The sequence below is a fragment of the Chlorocebus sabaeus genome, chromosome 14, assembly GCF_047675955.1.
Source record: "Chlorocebus sabaeus isolate Y175 chromosome 14, mChlSab1.0.hap1, whole genome shotgun sequence".
In the NCBI taxonomy this organism is placed as follows: Eukaryota; Metazoa; Chordata; class Mammalia; order Primates; family Cercopithecidae; genus Chlorocebus; species Chlorocebus sabaeus.
In genome coordinates, this window is record NC_132917.1 from 80,348,376 (window position 1) to 80,366,108 (window position 17,733).

The following is a 17,733-nucleotide window of genomic DNA, read 5'->3' on the forward strand; positions in this document are numbered from 1 at the left end:
TTCCAAAAAAGGCATATAAGATCTGTGGACAAAAAGCGGCAGAGGAAATACACCTCAAAGTGAGATTTTACTGGTAGCCTTTGAAGAGAAACATGTGAAACTCTAAAATCACAGAATCCTGAAATTTTAGAGAAGGGAGACTGTTTAGATATGGAATGGAAAAAGCCCTGGCTGGGAGTCTAGAGGTGCTGGTCAGATACTAATGAGCCAAGTGATCATAATCAGTCACTTCATATCTCTAGACCTTGCTCTCCTTATCTTTGAGGGGAATGAAGGGGCGGGCAAGGAAAGACAGCTAACATTAACTGAGTTAACTCTGCTGGTTAGATATTGGCTAAACCCGTTACACGGCCTATGTCTTTTTATGCTCCTAATAATTATATAAAGCAAGCACTTAGCCATGTTTTAGAGCTGAGAAAAACTTCAACTGCCTGTCAATCCCCGGCCCTTTCTGCAGTGTTACTGTTGTTTCCCCGTAACAGGGAACTATAGTTACAGGTGCTTGATGGTTTTTCTGCTTCTCATATTTCACAATCCCATAATTCATCTCTGGCCCTTTCATTCTACAGATGATAAGTTTGGAGTCTAGAGATGTTGCCAGGTCACTTAGGTGGTTACTGGCAGAGAGTGGTTACAACAAAGTGGCTTTTGTTTCCTTCTGTTCAGCAAAAACAGGGAATAATTGGATGACTGACTTAACACCACACATTTTGCTTTTATTATTAGGTGATGATGTCAATACTTAGATCTGCTTTCACTTCCGTTTGTTAAAGTATTTTTAATGTGTAGAGCCTGGAGGGTCAGGGATGGAGAGCTAGGTGAGGCTTCTGGTAGACTCCTAGGGAACCAGGATGTGCTCGTGATGATCAAATCCTTAGTTAGGAGACAAAATATGTCCCAGGACCTGCTATGTAAAAGACTGAACTGGAGATTCTGCCCCTCATTTCACCTCTTAGAAATATCTCAGACTAGCTGTGTATTTAAAATGAACTGCCCCAAATATTCCTTCTTTAAAGGGAGAGAACTTTTTCTTTAGGGATACCAGTTTTTGGCAAGGATTTTGTACATTATCTGCCTGGATGGAGAAAGCAGAAGGACAGGTGATCCAAAAATAGTTTCTATGTACTTTCTAAATCAATTCTTTCATTTCTTTTCCACAGCAAAAATACTTTCCTAATTACCCTGAATAGTCTTAATGTCTTTTATTGTTTCTAGCACCGTAACATTGTGATTGATTGTCCTGCTAACCTTGTGAAGAAGACAGAGCATATATTATGCTATCTATTGTGCTTATGACAAAACTCAGACTTTTTTTAAAAAATGGGGTAAATGGTTCGTCCAGGATCATGGAGGCTACTAATAGGGAGCTGACACTAGGAGGCAAGTCTCTGCTTCTCTCTTCCTCCCTCCTCACTATCCCCCATTGCTCTCTCCCTTTCTCCTCTCCTCTTCCTCCCTCTCTGTCTCTGTGTCTCTGTCTCTCTTTCTCTCCCTCCTTTCCTCTCTCTGTCTCACTCTCAGTAGCTGGCTTCCTGTCCAGTTTAAACTGATGAATTTAAAATTATGGCCACATTTAGACATACAGAGCTGAGGAAAGTAGGACATAATGGCTTCCAAGTCCCCATTTGCTGTGCAAAGCTGAGCTACTATTGTTATTCCTGCACAAATACCTCATTTTTTAAAATTGGAGCTAAGAAAGGGCCAGTGAATTGACTATCCCATCCAGTGGCCCAAAATTCCTAAATCCTAGTCCTTGTTTTAACATTCCCCAGCCTTCATGTACAGTGACAACAAATATGGCATCCAAGTCAACTGCATTTCTGAATTGTTTTCAGCCAAGGACTTTCAGGCTGGAGAAATTCAGGATCACAAATATTATACAAACAGCATCCGGACAAAAGTGAAATGCAATGACTAACGTTACCAGAGATTGTCTGGGCTTGTAGATCAAAATAAAGTTAATAGTAATCACACTATAAAAAAGCTCTTATAAAAATAATTTGTCTCTGTAACTAATCAAACTGATCTCTTCACATCATGGAGAAAAAGCTGGCTTGTTTCACTCATTGCCTTCCCAGAACCATCTTGCCTTCTTGCCTACATGACTTTCTTTTTGCCAGTCAAAGTGCCTCTCTCTTTGCTATTCTAATCTTACACAGGGCTTAAGTTCGAGCAAATTTTCTTTTCCTCTGTGAGATTTCTTGACTTCCCAAATGCAACATCTTCTCCCTCTTCTGAGCAACTCAGTCGTTGAGCATGCTAATATCTCTGCAAAGTTTTTGGTATTGTTAGTCTTGTGTACTGGTCTATTCCCCTGTATCAGGAGCTTTTTGATGGTGAAAATCGTGGCTATCACTTTTCATGTGTTCCCCACAGTGACCAACAGGATGCCTCACATCTAAGGGATATGTGTTTTACAGTTCCAGGATATTGATGCCAGAAGGGATACAGATCCCACATGTTGCCCTTCTGCTCACAGAATGGGGCAACCAAGCCTCCCATATGTGTCTGTAACAACTGCAATTACAATCTTGAACATGGCTGTTTTCCCTGGGGGTAGGATTGTCAGATTTAGCATATAAAAAGACAGGATGCCCAGTTAATGTGAATTTTAGGTAAACAATAATTTTTGAAGAATAAATATATCCCCCCATTTTTTTTTTAAGTTTAAAAGTTTAAAATGTCATCTGATGCTGCATTTGCACGACTCACCTTGTTTGCCCTACCCTAATCCTAGCCCTATTGGATTCTGTCTTTATTTCAATTTTTGATATTTTATTTTCAACATGGATTTCTTTGCATTAGTTTTGATTTTAAAAATATTACATTAGGTCAGGCGTGGTGGCTCATGCCTGTAATCCCAGCACTTAGGGAGGCTGAGGCAGGTGGATCACAAGGTCGGGAGTTTGAGACCAGCCTGGTCAATATGGTGAAACCCCATTTCTACTAAAAATACAAAAAAATTAGCCAGACATGGTGGCATGTGCCTGTAATCCCAGCTACTCGGGAAGCTGAGGCAGGAGAATTGCTTGAACCTGGGAAGCAGAGGTTGCAGTGAGCTGAGATTGCGCCACTGCACTCCAGCCTGGGTGACAGAGCAAGACTCTGTCTAAAAAAAAAAAAAAAAAAAAAAAAAAAAAGTATATATTACATTAAAATATTATTTGTCTTGATGACTGAGTTCCTTGGTGCCAACTTAAATTTTACATCTAAATTATACTCCCTCTCTCCCTCTTCACTGTCTTCACACCAGTCCCAGGCCCATTTGATCCTCATTCTTCTTATCTGAAAAATGGTTACATAGATATGGCACTGGCAGGATGGAATAAGCCCAGAGTCTGCCATTTACATGCACTCAGTAATTATTTTGTGTATCTAAAGTGGCTCCATTTTTTTCTTTTTACTTTGAAAAGTTTAGTAATCGACCCTCCGTCTGTTGTAACCACATTTTAAACTAAACTCATAACTTAATTTTCAAAAGTAAGTTTTTCTTATTCTAATAAATGAAAAGGCCATAGGAAATTATGATTTTCAGAATGATCATGGTCCAAAGCTCCACAAAGGTGCCCTGTATTTTGATGGCCGACAACCTATTTGCAAGGAGAGAACCAAACAGAAAAGGAATAGCCTTTGACTGTTGAATTTGTGGCAGATCTGAACTTGGAGCGGCAGAGCATTGAAATTACACTCACTGCACAACCACATTCCCTTGAAAGATAGAGCAGCACGTTATTCTCCTCCATATACTTTTGTTTTCTTGGAGCTATTTGCAGGCTGATATTTCAAAGTTGTAAAATGTTAGCCACTGTATTTTAAGCTCTTTCTACTTACAAACCTTAGTGTCTACATCTGAAAGTGAGTGTATGAGTTTAGGGAGTGGGAAAGGATGATGGGAAATTGTAAGATTTTAGAAGACTAAAAATATATGCACATATGTCTTGGTTTGGGCTTTTTAATGAAAACCCTATAGGACTGTGTATCAGACATTTGTTCAGAAAAAATAATTAATTAAGCAAGTGGCAGAGAAGAGTGACTACTTTAAACCCAGCTATGGAGAGCTGGTATGTATGTATCAGCTTTATGTGTCCCGGATTTTGTCATGGAAACAGAACATTTAGAAACCTGTTGGATGGTAATTCTTATGCATTGCCAATTCATGTTATCCTATTAGGCACAACTTAAGATCTGGGATCTCATTTTCCTCATATCAGCAAATTACTACAGAGACCTATATGATTTTACAGAGACTGAGTAGGCCACAAGAATTGACTTGCCACTAGCATAATAAATAAATCAATCTGTAGCATTTGACTAAAATTTAGATAATTTAATTGATTTGACAAGGTTTTTGAAAACATTTATCTTTTAAGGGGAAGATAATTGTCATCCATAAAGTCTATAGAGCTTTTCATCCATGGGAATCTTGTTGCTCTTTTAAAAAGACAATGGGAATTCTTTTTTGTTCAGTTTTAATTGTTTTTCTATACCCACCAAAATAAAAGGAGAAAGAGCAAAGAAATAGGAAACTAGTGAAACTTCCAAGTGAATAATTTATTAAAGAACACTTTTTTTTTTCTCTACCTCTGCCTGTTATAGTCATAAGGGAAATTTTCCTCATGACCTCAAGCTGTGGGTTGCTTATTATCATTTTTAGCATTTCACTACATGACAGAGCAGAGATTAGCAATACTGTATTTTCTAGTAAAGCATCTCTTTTGAATTTGATACAGAAGTTGCAGTATGGCTTAAAAAATATTGGTATAAAATTCTGAATTCTGGTGATTTACTTAAAATCCTTTTCGATTTAGTTTTTATTATCTCAATTATCTTCTATTCAGAAATGTGCCTACACAATATAGACACACAAAGCATTTGTATTTGAAGGCAAAACCAAAACATCCTTGTTTTATTTACTTAACTGCTAAGCATCTGGAGGAGCGATGAAAACACAGATTTGTGTGGAGCTGAATATGGACATATGTGTAACCATCCTGACAATGTATTGGTTTTTATTGATTTTAATTATTATTTCAGGAAAAATCAACTTTAGAGACCAAATCATGTTATAGTTATATATTAAAAATAATCTTTTTAAAAATTGTTTGAATTTAACATCTCATGTTTTCCTGATTTTTTTTTTTTACTTTTAGTATCTCTAACATTGAATATGCTAAACCAGAAATTATTTCTCTTTTCTTAATAGACTGGAAGGAAAGAAAAAGGAGATCCTCTCAACATTGCGATTGATAAGATGACTAAGAAAACAAGAGATCTAAGGAGACAGGTACTCTTTTTTATTTTTACTTTAAGTTCATGATATTTAATAGTGGTTTCCAACAATATCCTTTTCCAGGGTGTCTTCTTGGAGATGATGATGAGGTTGTTATTTTTTATAACATCTACATATACAAAAAGATCCCATTTTATCGGCAAGGTAGAGATTGCTGGACAGAGATGAGCCTGTTGCAAGCAAGGAAACAGTTACTGAGCAGGTGGCTTCTCACTGCCCAGATCCAGTCTGTCCCGGTGGAGACTGGATGAGTTCACTACTTCTACATCTGGTCTTTAGTTTTCCAAATCCAGGCCAAGACCCTGTGTCTGATCTTTGCTGGTTCTTACTTATCAAACTCCCGGGAATTTAGTGATAAACCAGAATGCTACTGGTTAATGAGAAATACAACTCTTAATCTAATGGGTTAATTAAGGTCTCTTGGCCAGTGTATTCCCTTGGGAACATAAATCTAGAAGAAATTTTGCTTATCAGATGGTTGTTTGGGAAGCAGGGAATAAAATGCCTAATGACATCATTAGTTTGATGGGTCTATTTTTTTTAATGGGGAGAAATCTCCAGTCAGGGCCCTTTTTTCTCCTTGAAAGTGTTGTATGAACACTGGTAAATGTTGCCTTAGAAGCCTGATACTATATGTGGCCATGATGAACTCCTCTTTCTTTGGTAGTAGTATTTCTCTGAAAGAGATTCTACCACCCACTGAGTTATAATAAAACTCCCTCTTCTTGTCCATCTCATTCACTAATTGTTTATTGTGACAGCCAGCTAAAACCAACCACTGCCATGGCAGCACCTGCTGTATTTTCTACAGCTGAAACAATTGGTTTAGCATGGCCACATCCAGCATTTGCTCCTGCAGTGTGTTAAGTACAAACAAAATTAGCAAGAGGCCTGGGCAAGAATGGCCAAGTAGAAACTTGGAAATGATTTGAATGAGAGGAACCCACCACTTCTGACTGCTGGGGAGCTTCTTGGCTTTTATCAAGATATCACCTGAAGGTGTAGACACACTTGATCTGGTGTCCTTCAGAGGATATCACAATTATTTCTGGAATATGAATATTCTAGCTCACCAGCTAACAAACCTTTTTGGGGAAACATTCCCTTTTACTTTACTTCAAATAAGGCAGAATACAACATTGTCCTTTTAGGTATTAGTAACTAACAGCAAACGAATATATGGCCAGGTCTCTATCTCTTCGCTGTCTTAGACCATCTTTACATATCACCATTTAATATGAAATGATATGAGTGGCAGGAATTGGAATGGAGGTTAGTTGAAAACACTGAATCAGATACCAGAGCCCTTGGTTTTAGTGTTAGCTCTGCCACTAAACTGGCAGTGTGACTGTTATCTTTCATCTCTTGGTCTTACAAAAGTAAGGAGCCAAACTAGATCTGTAAACTCTTTTTTTTTAAAAAAAAAAAAAAAGCTGTATAAGATTGTATGAGTCTAAGGGAAATTCTCATTCCTATGTCAGAGGTCCCAATGACTGATAATCACAGATTTTTAAAAGCAGTGGGAGGACATCTCCAGGTCTTGCCTTTGGCTAGATTGTCAACCAGGTAAAATTCATGAACCGGGTCCTCCCATCTTCCTGATCCCTTGGTCTCAGCAGTGATTACATTTTTTACATTCAAGAACAAGCCCCCTCAGCTCTTTTCAATCATGGACTACTCATAGCAGGATTATTATTATTATTACTATAAAGGAATGAAACAGTAATTTGCACTCTCATGTTACAATTCCTGGAAAGGGTTGACTCTTTTTAGCAGAGGACAGTGGTAAAATTTGAAGGTGAAAAATTATGGTGGAATTTTAAATGCTTAGGTGATAAGCTCCTTGGAGAGCTTCCTGTAAGATGGCAGTGGAAGGAGTGTGTCCTTCCCTGAAATTATTCCGTGTATCTTATTTTTTTTCCTTACCTTTCTTCAAAATATAGAGGAATAAGGATAAAAAGGAAATTGTTTCATGGTATTAAGATCCCATAGTTATGGCACAATTTCACACCGTATCCATGAATTTGGTTGAAACATCTTTCTCTTCTCCAATCTGCCTTTCTAAAACGATGATGGTCCCCATCTGTCAGTTTCATCCCTACCCATATGTTGAGATATTTTTGTCTTTCTTCTCATCTCCTCTGCCTCCCCATGTACACCTGTAGTGGCACAAAAGCTTCTCTGATCTAAATTGAAGCTACCTAGCACTTGAGCAGATGGAACATGCAATGACTAATTTGTTTGGCCCAGGTAGGTCATAAGCTTAGATTTGGGTAACTAGTAATTAGATTAACAAGGTGTTACCTGGGTCTCTTATAGCCCCTCCACAATAGTGGCTCAGAGAATGCTAATGGCTCAAACAAATGTATACTGCTGACATATTTTCTGTTCTTAATTACAGATAAATGTATGCTAGAGCAGATTCTAAAAGAGAACACTCAGTGATCATGTCCACTTCCCTGTACACATGTAGAGATCAAATCTCATAGGGAAAAAAGGTGAAATCAAAGATTTCAGTTTATTAAAAAATATTTTCAGTGACATTCATGACGTCCCACTCTTTCAGTCTCCTGCCTCCTCCTTATTGCCCTAAGTTTGGGCAGTGATTTTCAGAAGGGTGACCCTGGAGCCTTGAAAAGTTTTAGCCACCGAATTGAAAAGAAATCAAGTCAATCATGATCATTATTTTGGACTTTCCTAATGAAAGAAAGTGGAATTAGACTTGTAGATACTTAAAGAAATCAAGATTAGTTTTGGTTTAAGTGGAATTTTCAGGTAAGTAGAACTCCTCTCTTGAGGCAACATATCCCAAGGAACTGGGGCATTATAAATGGTGAAAATATCATTTAAAACTGATTAACATGAATCCATCTTACCAGTCAAACCCATGACAGGGGGCAGTGGTAGAGCAGAATCCTCCTAAGGAATATTTTCTTTAGAATGAAAAATGGGCCGGGCGTGGTGGCTCACGCCTGTAATCCCAGCACTTTGGGAAGCCGAGATGGGTGGATCACGAGGTCAGCAGATCGAGAATATCCTGGCTAACACGGTGAAACCCCGTCTATACTAAAAATACAAAAAAATTAGCTGGGCATTGTGGCAGACGCCTGTAGTCCCAGCTACTCGGGAGGCTGAGGCGGGAGAATGGCGTGAACCCGGAAGGCGGAGCTTACAGTGAGCTGAGATGGCGCCACTGTACTCCAGCCTGGGTGACAGATCGAGACTCCGTCTCAAAAAAAAAAAAAAAAAAAAAAAAAAAAGAATCAAAAATGGATTTAGGGGATGCTAACTCCCAGCTTTAAGCATTGTGTTCTCATTTTAGAGCTGTGGGCACAGCAGACCCCACGTCTGAGCTATTGTCACTGCTGTGATTCTGGAATCAGCCCAGTGTGGAAACAATAGCTCTTGGCTGATGCCCCTTCTGGGTGCCCAGTGGCCCACATGGTCCATCCATCCCCTGGAGAAGCCTCAGTCAGTGTCTGCCAGCTGCGCCCCTATTCCCTTTTGCTCTGTGCCGCCTGTGAACTATTCTAGGTATGATCTCTTAATTTTTCCTATAGTTACAGGGATGCTAGTTGATTCTGAATATTATTTTTGTATTTTTATTAGTCCCTGTTTTTTCCAAGTTGATAAATCAGCACCGAAACATTTCTCTCTGAGAAGCTAATAAATAATATCTATGATATTACAGTGTTGCTAAACTTAGCAACTCTTTCACTCCCAAAACAAATCACAGGCCTAATTCTTATTCCTTCACCCTTACTAGCCACCACAATGATTCCAGCAATGAGATTTAGTGAGTGTCAACCTGACAAAGGTCTCAATTCTATGATTACAATCAAAATATTTTTAACAACAAAAATTTATATATAGAATGCTTTAACATTAGGGTGAGTACTTAGAATAGTAATATAACAAGGCATTAAAAATCAATAAGCAAAACATGTTATTGGATGCAATGTTTAAAAGCTGATTCATTAATGTTGTGTCTCCAAGTAGTACTACAGAAAATCTTCTAAGATTAATAAAAAACAATTACAACTAAAAAATTCCTTAGCTGTCTCCTTTTTGACCCAATTCCTTATGTACAAACTCTGGCTGAAGGTGAACAGTTACCATGGACAGCTTGTAAAATTACTGTCCATAAAATGTAAACTAATTTATAACCCACTTGTATTAAGTCCTTGCAAGGTACCTGGAACTGTTCTAAGTTATTTCTCTGTACTGACCACATTTAATCCACACACTAGCTCTAAAAGATTGTCACCATGCTTATTTTACAGATGGGATGTTAAGCCAAGTAATGTACCTGATATGGTTTGGCTGTTTCCACACCCAATTCTCATTTTGAATTGTAGCTCCCATAATTCCCATGTCATGGGAGGGACCAGGTAGGAGGTAATTGAATCATGGGGGCAGGTCTTTCCCATGCCATTCTTGTGATAGTGAATAAGTCTCTCAAGACCTGATGGTTTTATAAAGGAGAGTTCCTCTGCACATGCTCTCTTGCCTGCCACCATGTATGATGTGACTTTGCTCTTCCTCCACCTTCCTCCATGGTTGTGTGGTCTCCCCAACCTTGTGGAATTGTGACTCAATTAAGCCTATTTCCTTTATAAATTACCCAGTCTCAGGTATGTTTTTATTAGAAGCATGAGAACAGATTAGTACAGCACCCATGGCCATACAGGGTGTGGACATGTGGAAGTTGCAGCCAGGCAATCTGGCTATAGAGTCTTGTACTCATAAATTTTGCTACATCCTGCCTCTTCATAGAATCAGCATATGCATGTGGGTCAACCATATACTCTGAGAAGTGCTCTGAGAAGTGTACTCTGTACTCTGAGAAGTGCATGTGGGGAAGAAGGAAGGTTCACATAAATATGTAGAGGTGCTTCGAGGTTTTGAGCAGCACCTCGACAACTCTAGGATTTGTAATTGGGGGGACGAATGCACTGTGAAAAGAAAGGAAAAAAAAACAACTATGGTAAATGTCAAAAACATGTTTCTTGTTTGTGATATATCATCTCTTGGGTCTCCAGTTGTTATGGTTCATTGGATCCTCTTTTGAAAAAGTGCAATTATGTTTAGGTGTCTGGCCTCTCAAAACATGAATTATAGACTTCCTAGAATAATTGCAGAAAAAAGAGAATGTTAAGGCATTCTATTCTTTTTCTCACATCTGCTTATGATAGGGCCAATTATTTTTAAATTCATTGTAAAAAAAATTTTTAAATCATTTATTTCTGGATTTGAATCTGTTTTTCTTCATAAGGATATGAGGCTATCTACATGGCAACAAAATATATTACAGAATATTGAGTTCCTCCAAGTGTTAAGGTTTGTGTTCTGTAGACTGAAACCCTACATATAAGAGCTAATAATCTCTGGAGTTTGGAGTCTAGGTCAGATTGTCAAGCTGCCGTGGAAACATGGAGATCAGAAAATGATCATGCAGCAAATGGGATTTGAAATACAAGAAACATGAACCCAGAGACAGCTAAATAGAAATGGGATCAGAGGCCAGGCATTGTGGCTCATGCTTCTAATCCTAACACTTTGGGAGGTTGAGACAGGAGGATCACTTGAAGTCAGGAGTTCAAGACCAGCCTGACCAACATGGTAAAACTCCGTCTCTACTAAAAATACAAAAAAAAAAAAAAAAAAAAAGAAATAGCCCGTCACTGTGGCACGCACCTGTAATCCCAGCTACCTGGGAGGCTGAGGCAGGAGGATTGCTTGAGCCCAGGAGGCGGAGGTTGCAGTGAGTCGAGATTACACCCCTGCACTCCAGCCTGGGTAACACAGCAAGACTCTGTCTGAACAAAAAGAAAGAAAGAAATGGAATCAGAAACACCATAAATTAGAATAAGAAATGCCAGGAGGAGCAGAGCAGAGTAGGTAGTAGGCTGGAGCGCAATGGCGCAATCTCAACTCACTGCAACCTCCACCTCCTGGGCTAAAGTGATCCTCTTGCCTCAGCATCCCAAGTAGCTGGGATTACAGGCACATGCCACCATGCCTGGATAATTTTTTTTTTTTTTTTTTTTTGTATTTTTAGCAGAGACAGAGTTTCACCCTGTTGTCCAGGCTGGTCTCAAACTCCTGACCTCAACCACGAAAGGTCATCCTTTGGATGTATCCCTTGATGATGGGTAGTACATTCAAGCTACCTCTACCTTAGGAAAATCCTGATAAAACAACCCTAAATTTACTTATCACCTGGAAAATAGTCATTAGGCCAAATCCAAAGTACATTATTTCATCAGTTGGAAACGGTTCTTGAAATATCATCTTGGGCTAGCTGTTCTCTTGTCGAGGTACTATTCAACTCACAAAGTGGTTCAATTTATTTCTATAAGCCAGCATATGGTTGATTGTTCACACATTGGCTTGACACTAGCAAGTCTAGATCACACAAAGAAGCAAAAGAGTCTAGTAGCGTGATCAACATTGTTTCATCAAATGGTACACTAGACTGAGCAGAGGGATCTATAACATAAGTATGAACATGAAAGTTCTCAATGAAGTGGAAGCTTCAACTACTGATTTATTCTTTTCTGCTAATTTCTCTAGGCCCTAGAAATCAAGGAAAAGTGGGAAGGGAAGGAGTAAATAGCAATAACTGAGCCCCAAAACACCTTCTAGATAATGTCTGTGTTTGGTTCAATTCCCAACACCTTCTTCTATTTTTAACAAAGAGAATAATACCATTAAGAATCCTGATCCTGAGACTGGAAGATCCACTGTAGGATTATGAAACAAAAATGCCATCACATTTTTCAGCATGAAATTCCTAAGCAGGGAAACTTAGAATATTTTCAACCATGGTGACTTAAATAACAAAGATTGTTTCATAGAATGCCCTTTCAGTTTACCAGAACATTCATTTTACTACACCCGTGCTGGTTAAGTGAGGTTCGCCCATATTTGTTGTTGGAGGCTATGTTTAGACTGGGATTCTTATCCAAAACTGTCACTGAAAACGAGATAATTTTAGAGTGTGTGGTGCATCTACCATTATGGCCTGAATTGAGGTGTTTCTAGAGTTGATGATAACAGCTAATCGCCTTGATTCTGACTGAATGTACTCAGTGGATATTTGCAGTTAGCTTGTAGCCAAATATATCTGTTCCATTTGACCCCTCCTTGCTGAGGTTACCTTTTTTTACCTGAAATGGCTTCTGGCATCATCTTTCCCAGGGGAAATTTCCATCAGGACTGCTTTATTTCTTTATCTCCCTATTTCCCGAGGAGGCTGGACAAATCTGAAATTCAGAAAGTGAGTCATCTTTCTGCTGGCTCTGCCATGCCTGCTGTCACCACCAACCCTGGTGGGAGCCCATTTGCTCTAGGATGTCCTCATGTTGTGCCTTCGTGATTCCCATGGATGCCACTGCTGATGTCTGAGGGTATTCAACATTGCTTTTTGCTGGGGTGGAAAATTGTGAAGAAGGTGATGTTAGTTTGAACACCTCTCTATTTACATTACATACCCTTGACTCATCTTTGTCCTCTTTTTGAGCTGGATGAAATTTCCAGGTTATCGTACAACCAAACCTTCACCCCACCATGGCTCTACACAATTATGTGCTTCCCACTGTGATATACTTTTCAAGAGAGTGACAGTCCCATGCAACTCCTCCTTTTGTTATTCCTTAAATCTCCTTCAGCCATTCAGTACAATTGATACCACCTCCTAAATGCATTTTGAGTTCATTGCTCCTCTCCACCAGCATTGGCCCTAATGCGCTGCTTCTCACACACAAAAAAATGGCCATGGCCACAACCTCATAACCAGTATCCTAGACCCCAGTTTCCTGGTAACTCCTAGACCCCAGTTATGATTGCCCCAGCAGTCTAATAAACCAGTGTTTCCAGATCCTTCTGCCTTTGCACTTGTGTTGCTTCTGCCTGGAATGCTCCCACCACCCCTTTTTGTTTTCTTCCAAGAAAACTCACATCTTTTCCTACTAGGCTTAGCTTAAATGTCACCTTATCATCACAACTTTATCCAATTCCTGTAAACAGGATTTATCCAGTAGACTCCCAGAGCATTTAAAAATATCTCTATTATGACACTTTTTGCAGTGAGTTTAAGTTGTTTATTTGTTTTTGCCAGTGCTCATGTCTTTCTAGTCTTTGTTTCTTCAGGTAATATCCTAGTGCCCAAAATAAAGGAAGCCTGAACCACACAGGTGCCGAAAGAGTGAAGAATTCCCTGTCTGTAGCCACCCCACCCAGGAAATATCCCAATCATCAACTTGCCTCCATTCTAAACTCACATGTCTCTAGTTCCATTGTCTCAGGGGCTAGATTTGCTAGCGTAAAACGTCCACTTATATTTTGAGGATAATTTCCATGATTAATGAGGCTACCCTAATCCAGTAGTTTCCTGTTATTCAGTTGACTTGAGAAGACTTAGCTCAAGGGCAGCTAAAATGAAGATATTTGACTCCATTTTGGGAGATTCTGACTTCATGTACCTCTGGTGGCACCTTAAAATCTGTCATAACAAGCTTTTTACTTATTTCTGATATTCTGCCATGTTTGAATTCCACTGTCTTTGTTTCCGATAGTTGGAACGTTCAGACATCATCCCACTCCCTCTGGCAGTATATTTGAGGATTTGTGAGGCCTTTCCAACTCTTCTCCAGTCTCCTCGGCCTCTGTTAGACTTTTCTACTTCACAGAGACGATACCTGTTTTCAGGGGCAGAAAATCCATGTTTGAGGCTTGTAAGAGATTAAAAAAATAAAAAAAATAAAAAATAAAAAAAAAGCTGTGTTTTTCCTACTCTCACACACTCTCCATAGCATACTTCACCTCTAGTCACCAAAATGTATGCGGTATGATGTTACCTCACTGAACAGTTCTTTGACACCAGCCGTCTGTCCTATAATTCAATTCAATTCTAACACTATCTACCTGGAGATAACTTCAGATTCCATAGACTAAGAGCTCATTTTCACAAGACTGCTTCTACTTCAGATCCCAGTTGAAAGTTGTAAGTTCTCACCTATATTTCTGACTGACCAGCTATATAATGGGGGGTTCCAATTAACCCTCCCTCAGGACCAATTAATTTGCTAGAGTGGCCCACAGAACTCAGGGAAACTGCATACTTTTACCTATTTATTATAAAGAATATACAGGTGAACAGCCAAATGGAAGAGATGCATAGGATGAGGTATGTGGGAAGGGGCTCAGAGCTTCTGTGCCCTCTCTGGGTGCACTACCTTCCCTGTACTTCCATTTTTTTCGGCAACCAATAGATTTCCAAACTCTGTCCTTTTGAGTTTTTATGCATTGCATAGGCATGATTGATGAAGTCATTGGCCATTGGCAATTAACTCAACCTTCAGCTTCTCTTACCTCTCTGGAGGTCGGGGTGGGTGGGGCTAAAAGTTCTGATGTTATAATCACATGGTTGGTTTCCCTTGCAAACAGCCTGGATCCTGAGGCTATCCAGGAGTCCATCAAAAATTGCCTCATTAGAATAAAAGATGCTGTCACCCAAGAAATTTCAATGGCTTTAGAAGCTGTTTCCAATGTTACTACCTAGGAAATTATAAATATTTTAAGAGTTCTGTGTCAGTTACTGGAGTTAAAGACCAAATATTAGAACAAAAGATTCTCCTAGTACCCCTTATATACAAGGGTTTTAGGAACCAGGGCAGAGGTCTGAACGAGGGGTTCAGGAACCAAGATCAATTTATATATTTCTATATTATATATTTAGATAATTTATATACTATAAATTATATATTTATATAATTCTATATATTTATATATTTCTTATTATTTCACAAGGCTCCTCTCCTCTGGGCATAGGTTAGAAATGAATGGTCTGATTGCTCATTGCTTCTTAATGTAGGGCTTGGAAAGATCTGTACTTTCTGGAGCAGGGCCAGGACAAAGGTAAGGCAAGTGAGGCACAGTCTCAGGTGCAAGATTTTAGGGGCTACCAGAAAGCTCAGTAATCAAGATAAATAATATTGTGTGCAGCATTTTAAAAAATCAAAAATAATGCAGAAATCCATGATGAACAAAATATCAACATTGTAAATAAAGATAGGATCATCATAAATAAAATAGTGCCATGCTGAGCCATATTGAAGCTAGAAGCAAAAGGAAAATCAGCAATACTGATTCTGTCTGTATTTACAAGGTTGCTGTCTTCTTCATCATGGATGAACCTCTTGTTAGTCCTGGCTCTGCTCCAGAGCCTCTATCTATCAAAATCTTTATTGCACCTGCTGTAGGAGAAAGTTCCCCGCAAAGTCTCAATGTCAGATGGCTTTCTTTTTCTTCTCACATTAGTGACAAAAGGGCTGGCTTTTAAATTTTATGAGATGACACCTTGGACTCCAGATTTGAAGACCTATTTGAATTGCAGTTGTCTTTTAGGTTGTGTTGCTCAAAATGCATTTCTTCTTGATGTTTATCACAGTGACATGGGCTTTTTATGGCACTCTGAAGTGCTTTAGAGAAAATGGAGAACATTTTAATACTGCTGATTTACTCTTTCAGGTCTACAGTAATTTCCTTACTGCCTAATTATAAGACTCGGTTTAATTTACTCTACACATAATGTTTACTGATGCACATATGGTGCCACATTTCAAGAAACTGTACCCAGAACAGGCATTTTTTGTCATACTAGAGTATGGAAAATTTCCATTTAGTATGATATTGGCTGTGGGTTTGTCATAAATGGCTGTTATTATTTTGAGGTATGTTCCATCAATACCTAGTTTATTGAGAGTTTTTAACATGAAGGGATGTTGAATTTTGTTGAAGGCGTTTTCTGCATCTATTGAGATAGTCATGTGATGTTTGTCTTTAGTTCTGTTTATGTGATGAATTAGAGTTATTGATTTGTGTATGTTGAACCAACCTTGCAACCTGGGGATGAGGCTGACTTGGTGGTAGTGGATAAACTTTTGAATGTGCTACTGTGTTTGGTTTGCCAGTATTTTATTGGGGATTTTTGCATTGATATTCATCAGGGATATCAGACTGAAGTTTTCTTTTTGTGTTGTGTCCCTGCTAGGTTTTGGTATCAGGATGAGGCTGGCCTCACAAAATGAGGGTGTATGTGTCCAGGAATTTATCCATTTCTTCTAGATTTTCTAGTTTATTTGCACAGGTGTTTATAGTGTTCTCTGATGGTTGTTTGTATTTCTATTGGGTCAGTGGTGATATCCCCTTTATCGTTTTTTGTTGTGTCTATTTGATTCTTCTCTCCTTGTTCTTTTTCAGTCTAGTGAGTGGTCTATTTTATTACTTTTTTTGGAAAAAATACAGCTCCTGGATTTGTTGATTTTCCGTTATATAGAGGAAAATATAGTAATATATGTAATTCTATCAACAAAGAATGTCCCCCAATGAGGGGGAAATATCACATATCTTCTTAACTTGAAGAAGGCTACACTCTCTTTAAACACTTATTTTAGAAGCAGACTAGTATGTGGTTACATGTGTCTAATGATTTTCAGTTACCCCCCAAATGAGGAGATGGGTAGGAGTTGGGGAAAGGAGACAGAGGAAAAATAGTACTATTTTGTGGACTTATTTCTCAACTATCTTTGACAAGAAGCTATTGATTCAGAAATCATGGGTTCACAGATTCTTAGGGGTGGAAGGGACACTATGGGTCTTCCCAGGGCAAGAGGCCTTTCTTTAGGAATTTTAAGATGCCTTTTGTTAACCTCAGCTTTAAATATGGGAGCTCATTCCTTCATTACAGCAGTTAGTACAATTATTGGGTAATTTTACTTGTTAGAAAATTGAGTTAAGATTAGTGATTTTGTAATTATCAACCCTTGATGTTGATTTTGTGCTGCAAAACTGATTTCTCTTCCTATGTGTAAGCCCCAGATAAAAACTTCAGTAAAGAACTCTACTTAGAGTTCCAGAGACCTACAAATATTAAACATTATTGCATTCAAAACCATGGCTTCACCAACAATTGCCTTGCCTTATCGTAGCAATGAGTGCTAAGAATGGTTAGGCTTAGGAACTGGGCATGCCTCTGGTCATTGAGACAACTGAAATAATCAGCTGTCTTGATCATCTGATCTATTACTCCTGTTTGTACCTGGTTGTGTATGAAGGTCAGAAAAGTAAAGCTGTCCACTGACACTGACAGTTTTTTAGTGTCCATTCTTTACTTGATTCTTTACTGATGATCCCTACAATTCTTCAGAGAGACATTACTATCAAAAAGACTTTTTTCCAGCGTAGAGTATTGAAGTTGCAATAAGAAGATTAAATTTTGTACTGATATAAACCTCATAAGTTAGATGACTCTAGTGGGCTGACTCTGAAGCCTGTCCTTTTAATGACTGTGGTTGTTAAAGTTGGTACACTTTGCTCTTAGTTTATAGCTTTTATTAAAATTCTTTAATGGGAAGAGCATAAGGTAAATATCAATTATT

The 17,733-nt window shown here is 38.6% G+C and overlaps 1 protein-coding gene across 5 annotated transcripts in view; it reads left to right on the top strand.

Annotated features, from left to right (window-relative positions):
• Positions 1-17,733, top strand: part of CTNNA2 (catenin alpha 2) — a 1,149,887-nt gene that overhangs the window by 887,346 nt on the left and 244,808 nt on the right. For all 5 annotated transcript variants that reach the window (XM_007970059.3, XM_007970060.3, XM_073023121.1 and 2 more), the window contains one exon: positions 5,204-5,284. In XM_007970059.3, coding sequence (XP_007968250.1) covers positions 5,204-5,284 — 81 coding nt within the window. The remainder of the gene's footprint in view (positions 1-5,203; positions 5,285-17,733) is intronic.